This window comes from Gavialis gangeticus, unplaced genomic scaffold (genome assembly GCF_001723915.1).
Source record: "Gavialis gangeticus isolate Ggan-Ray unplaced genomic scaffold, GavGan_comp1, whole genome shotgun sequence".
In the NCBI taxonomy this organism is placed as follows: domain Eukaryota; kingdom Metazoa; phylum Chordata; order Crocodylia; family Gavialidae; genus Gavialis; species Gavialis gangeticus.
In genome coordinates, this window is record NW_017729034.1 from 39,793,603 (window position 1) to 39,799,018 (window position 5,416).

The following is a 5,416-nucleotide window of genomic DNA, read 5'->3' on the forward strand; positions in this document are numbered from 1 at the left end:
CCCGCACCCGCCGCGTTGAGAGCCGGTTGCGCCGGCGGAAGCCGCCGACCCCTTCCCCCCCACCCCGCGAGCGCCCGCGACCACGGCCCCATCCCTCACCTCAGTGGCTCCGGCCCGGTGGGTGGGGGTGGGGAGCCCTCTGCAGCCTCCGCGGCGCGCGCTAGTGCGACCAGCTCCCGGCGGCAAACGGGAGGCACCATAGAGAGAGTGCGCTAGACCGCCGCTCTCCCGCCGGCGGAAGCGGAAGCAAAGTGCAGCCCTGCTGGCCGCGCACGCGCAGTGCGCGGGGGCCTCGCCGGGAAGGTGACGCACGTGTAGGCGATGCTGGCGGCGCTGTCCCTCCTGCGCCCCCCCGCCGCGGGGTGCTGGGCCGTGCTGGGGGTGTGCCGGGCCGTGCTGGGGGTGTGCCGGGCCCCGCGCCGGGGGCTGCAGCGGGAGCTGCAGCTGCCGCCGAAGGCCGAGGTGGCGGGGCTGGTGGCGGGGACGGCCGCTCCCCGGGGACGGCGCTTGTTCATCTCCTGCCCGGCCCTGGCCGGCACCCTGGCGGAATGCCTGATGGGCGGCGCGGCGGGGCGGCCCAAGCACGGGCCCGTACTGCTGGAGTTCGAGCCCGGTGAGCCCCTCCCGGGGGATGGGGGAGGGGGCCGAGCTCCTGAAGCACTGAGTCGTCTCAGGATTGGGGGGAGGGGGGACCCGGTGCCCCAGAAGCTCCCGCTGGGGCCAACGAAAGGTCCCCCAGGAGCCCTGGCCTTGTTGGGTGCGTGTGGGCCAACAATCAGGACCGCGCATCTCCCAGCCAGGGTTTTGTGGCCTGGGCTGGGAAGGTGATGTGTGTGCTGTTCCTGATGAAGTTGTCAGACCTCATCAGCGCTTGCTCCCACAGGATGACACCTGAGTCCTTAGGGAAGCCTCAGATTCATTGGGGACTTAGCCTGGGCTGTGTCAGCTCTCCTGTTGGGACCGAAGCCGGAGGTGCCTGGCTAGAGCAGGTCTTGCCTTTCCATGTTGGGTTGGACAATTGCTGTCTTTGGGGTCAGGAAGCAATTTAAGCCATGGTCAGATTGGTATGGACTGCAGGGGTGGGTGTTGCTTTCCTCTCTAGTAAGGGGCCTGGCCCTCTCCCTTGGGGTCTATTTAGTGTATTATTAACAGCATTTCATAGAAGCAGGATGTTGGCTGCCATGGTTCCCTTACTTTACCTGTGGCAGGTGTGGGTGCTAGGTCTGTGTTGTCAGGGTTGACAGTTGTCTTACGTAGAGTTTAGATTAATTAATGTAAGGGACGGTTTGGACAGAGATGATCCTGACCCTGGAGGTTCCTCACAGCCCTTTTGCTCCAGGATTCTATCATTCTTGCAGTTTTGCTAAGAGATCCTTGCTCACCAGTCCTGCACCCTGGTACTAATTCTCACACAGGGTTTCCTTGTTTGTTTGCTTAGTTTGTTTGAGTTGCAGGGCATTCGGGCAGAATGTTTCATGGTGGGTGGGATAGTATGGCAGCGGGGCTCTACAGCTCTCTGTAGCCAAGGTAGTTTGGTATTTTTCTTCCTGGTTCAGTATTGTGGATCAGCTCTAAGCTATGGCTAATGAAAACAAGTCTGTATGTCCCAAGCTGTAGGGCTGCAGTCACTGAATTATCAGTCATTGGCTCAAGATTTCTGTAGGTGTTATCTTTTCTTGAGCCAACTGCACAGACCTAGACAAAGCATTCTCCTTCAGATCTGAAGGAAGAAGCAGGCATGGCCATAACTAAAAAACTAAAAACATTGTGGAGGCCTATGAAACTGGAGAAGAGAGAAATTCCCATGGGTAGAAGGCAGACAATAGAAGAAAAGACATTTTGATGGGTAGGATTTTTGGAAGGTTTATTATTGCAAAATTTCCACATTTTGACTTTTCTAAAGATTCTAAATCAAATTCAATACAGAACATTAAACTGTAGGGAAAATGACACTATTAACTCAATAAGATGTTCAGTGTGGGAAGCGGGGAGGAATGATCCCTGTTGTTACAAATAAGAGAAAAGGCTGTTTTGGGGATTCCTAACCACCTCTATAAAGTGGATTTTGGAGAAGGCATGTTTGTTGTCATTTTTTTATATATTGCAATATTTCAGTTTTAGACGTTTTTTGACTGATTGATTGACACCATTAATTTCAAAAGTTTTGTTTTGTTACATTTCCAGTGAGTGTAGACTCACTTTAATTTGTCTTCTTGTTTACACTGCAACCATAAAGTCTTCACTCCCTGTTCCAAAGTTGCTGAGCCCTACAACAGAAAGCATGTAGATCTGGATTGAAAAATCCATGCAAGCTGGTAGAGCTTGAAGAGAATATTGAAGTATAACTCAAGATAACTCCAGATTTGAGAGAGAGAAGTATCCTACAAAAAGCGCACTTAACATTGCTCACATGTGTTTCAGTTGAAGTTAAGTGTTTGTGTGTGAGTGCGTGCACATATACACACATGCACACAAGTCTTCACAGAATTATGGGGCAAACAACAGTGGTGTGGGGATTAATTCAGCTGTTGCTTGCACCCCATCCACCTTTCCTCAGCAAGGCTCCATATTGGTAGACCCAACCCCTGGGTGAAACAGCTCCATGAGTCAGATCTTTGACACCCTGGTATACAAAGTTTCTAGCTTATTGAGGAGTGTGTGTGTCCGTGCATTTATGCCACCTGTGTCCTTTTAGAAGCCTACATTAAAGAAAAGCATTAAATCTTGTGTTTTCCCCAGGTCCTGGAATCTTGACCCGGACATTGCTTAATGCAGGCACCAGGGTGATAGCTTTAGAGAGTGACATGACTTTTCTTCCAGCTTTGCAGGTATGGGTCTGGTTTCTGGTTTGAGATTTGTATCTCAGAAGTTTGTAATCAAGTAGAAAAATATGAAATTAACATAACCTCACACATCTGCTTGATTTCCCCCCCACCTTTTTAACATCTGTTAATGTTTCTTGTAGCCTCCCCAGTAAGTATAAATCGGTGGTTCTCAACTGTATCAGATTGGAGGCATTCCTCAGAAAATGTTAACTCTTAGCTTTAATTTATTTTTTGACTACAGAAAAATAATAGAGAAATTCTTCCATTCTCTGTTGTGGAGGCTGCTACTACTATGTGCTTGGGCTTACCCTTGCTGCAGAGAGATGCAATTGAGCCAGTGCATTAAGAATTGTATATATGTGGATCCCCATTAGTTTCAGTGGGCCTTTGCTGGGGCATGAGGGTTTTTAGATGAGGAGTCATACAAATGAAAGTTTGGTGGCCAAGACTCCTGCCTGTTTCCAGCTCTGCAATGGACTTCTGGCCAGGTCTTGAGCAAATCACTACACTTCTTTAAAAGGAGTAAAGCAGTTGGTAGTTGAAGTTCTTCACAAGAGTGTTAAGACAATTAATTTATCATTAGAGTCCTATGAGTTAGACAAATGTGACTTTTGAAACCTTTCGGAAGAGTTACTGTCTGGAGAACACATTGTAAAGGTCTGGTTCAGAAGTTTCCGATGCATCAAGTGCGATGGAAGGCAGATGTACAGAGGCAGATGTCCTATATGCAACATTTAAATAGGAGAGTAGTATCTATTAAGATGCATCTTATTTTTAACCAATACTCAGAGAATCGCTTCATTCTAAAATAGTTCAGGTAAGTGGTCAGGTGTATAAATTGGTTGAGATGAAAATTAAAAACTCAGAATCTGATTACACTGTTGCTTTCAGTCCCTAGAGAACAATCTAGATGGACAGTTAGAAGTGGTTTATTGCAGCTTCTTCAAGTTGGACCCAGGACACTGTGGGCCATTCATACCACCAGCTATGGACTCTGTGGAACTTTTTAAAAAATTGGGCATCTCAGCAGTTCCTTGGACAGCAGGTAAACACTAACATATGAATCTACCAACACTGGCCACGCCTAATCCAGAGCCATGTGAGCAGTTTGGTCCGTACCTTAGGGCCTTACTTAATTTGGTTGACATGGAGTAGGTTATGCTGACTCTCCCTTGTATATAGATGAGGTTCAAGAAAATTATGTCTTGGATATAATAATCAATGTCATTTCAAGTTTCTTGGTATTTAGTAAGAGCTAAACCAGTGGTTGTTGAGAGATACCATCTCAAGTGTTTACTCTTCTATAAGACATACAAAAAACTAGAACTCTTGGTTCCAAAATGATACCTTTTATTAGACCAACTGGAAAATGGTAAGAAAATTGTCCTTTTCTGCAAGCTTTCAGGATCAAAGTCTTTTGTATGTCTTTTTGTCTCAGATCAGCATGGCTACCAGGTACACCCCTGAAACATGGAAGATGTCGAATTTTAGCCAATTTTGGATTTTAAACTTCATTGCAGAACGAGGAAGTTTGCTTTGCCTCCCTGCCTGCCATCTGACACCTCCAGGGAAGAAATTCTACCTGATCAACACATCAAAGAGCTACTCAACACAGCTCACAAAGACACTATCATGGACCCAGAGGGACAGACTTCCATCTTCAGCTCCCTCTGTGCAAAAATGAAGTTTATTTCCTACCTATGGGGACTCTTTACCATCTTGTACCATCTACGCCTTTCCCAGAGTCTGACGAAGGGACTTTGATCCTGAAAGCATGCAGAAAAGGACAGTTTTCATGCTGTTTTCCAGTTTGTCTAATAAAAGGTATCATTTTGGAGCCAAGAGTTCTAGTGTTTTGTATGTCTTCTTGTCTCAGACCAACACAGGTGCCAAGTACTCTTCTATAAGGATTTAAGGAGTCCCAGACTAGATGCCTTTGGGCCATATGCTAAACCATGCGTGAGTGGGGAACAGTAACCATACTCTTTAAATAGATTCAGTTTGTGATGCTTGTAGCTTGCTTAGTAGTGTGTTGAGGTTGTGCAGTACATGTATTCAATATTTAAAGGTATTTTTGCACATTATCAAAACAGAAGTACCTGTAAAAATTTTTGGAATCATCTCACGAAGAAATGAAAGGAATTTGCTGTGGAAGCTTGTATATGGCTTGTATGAGGGCATTTCAATATACCATTGTGGAAGAGTAGAACTGAACATGCTTATGAGTGAGAAAGAGTACAAGGTATGTACAAGAGATTTTACTGGCAATAAAGAGAACTGGAAGCTTCTCAGATGTTAAAATTTGTGATCTGAGGAATTTTATGCCCCATCCCAAATATCATTCCTCAGATCCCAGTCATGCCACTCGAGGCCAAACCTGTCCTGCAGATTGGGCAATCACCAGTTATGCTGAGGCTGCCTCAGGATCTGGCTGCATCAGGTTCTGGCGTGAGACAGCCCTGGGGTGTAGGATGCAGATGCCCTCTTTCTTGACCCTGGGATGGATTCATTTTAGCGTGGCTCCAGCTGGGCTCAGGGTTACTCCGTGCCCAATCGTGATTTGGATAGCCAAGTTATACCTTATCTGTGGA

At 46.9% G+C, this 5,416-nt stretch overlaps 2 protein-coding genes across 3 annotated transcripts in view; one reads left to right on the top strand and one right to left on the bottom strand.

Moving 5' to 3' along the window:
- Window positions 1-145, bottom strand: part of CNST (consortin, connexin sorting protein) — a 128,371-nt gene extending 128,226 nt beyond the window's left edge. Inside the window, exon 1 of the mRNA XM_019527188.1 lies at window positions 100-145. The gene's annotated coding sequence lies outside the window, so the exon portion shown is untranslated. The remainder of the gene's footprint in view (window positions 1-99) is intronic.
- A 135-nt stretch (window positions 146-280) lies between these two features.
- The window catches only part of TFB2M (transcription factor B2, mitochondrial), a 31,107-nt gene continuing 25,971 nt past the window's right edge, over window positions 281-5,416 (top strand). The window contains exons 1-4 of one of the 2 annotated variants that reach the window (XM_019527290.1): window positions 281-303; window positions 2,740-2,828; window positions 3,717-3,870; window positions 4,919-5,067. In XM_019527290.1, the coding sequence (XP_019382835.1) occupies window positions 2,805-2,828; window positions 3,717-3,870; window positions 4,919-5,067 (327 nt within the window). In that variant the 5' untranslated portion in view covers window positions 281-303; window positions 2,740-2,804. Of the gene's footprint in view, window positions 304-406; window positions 614-2,739; window positions 2,829-3,716; window positions 3,871-4,918; window positions 5,068-5,416 lie in introns of those variants that run through there. The other variant, XM_019527289.1, reaches the window with a different exon arrangement.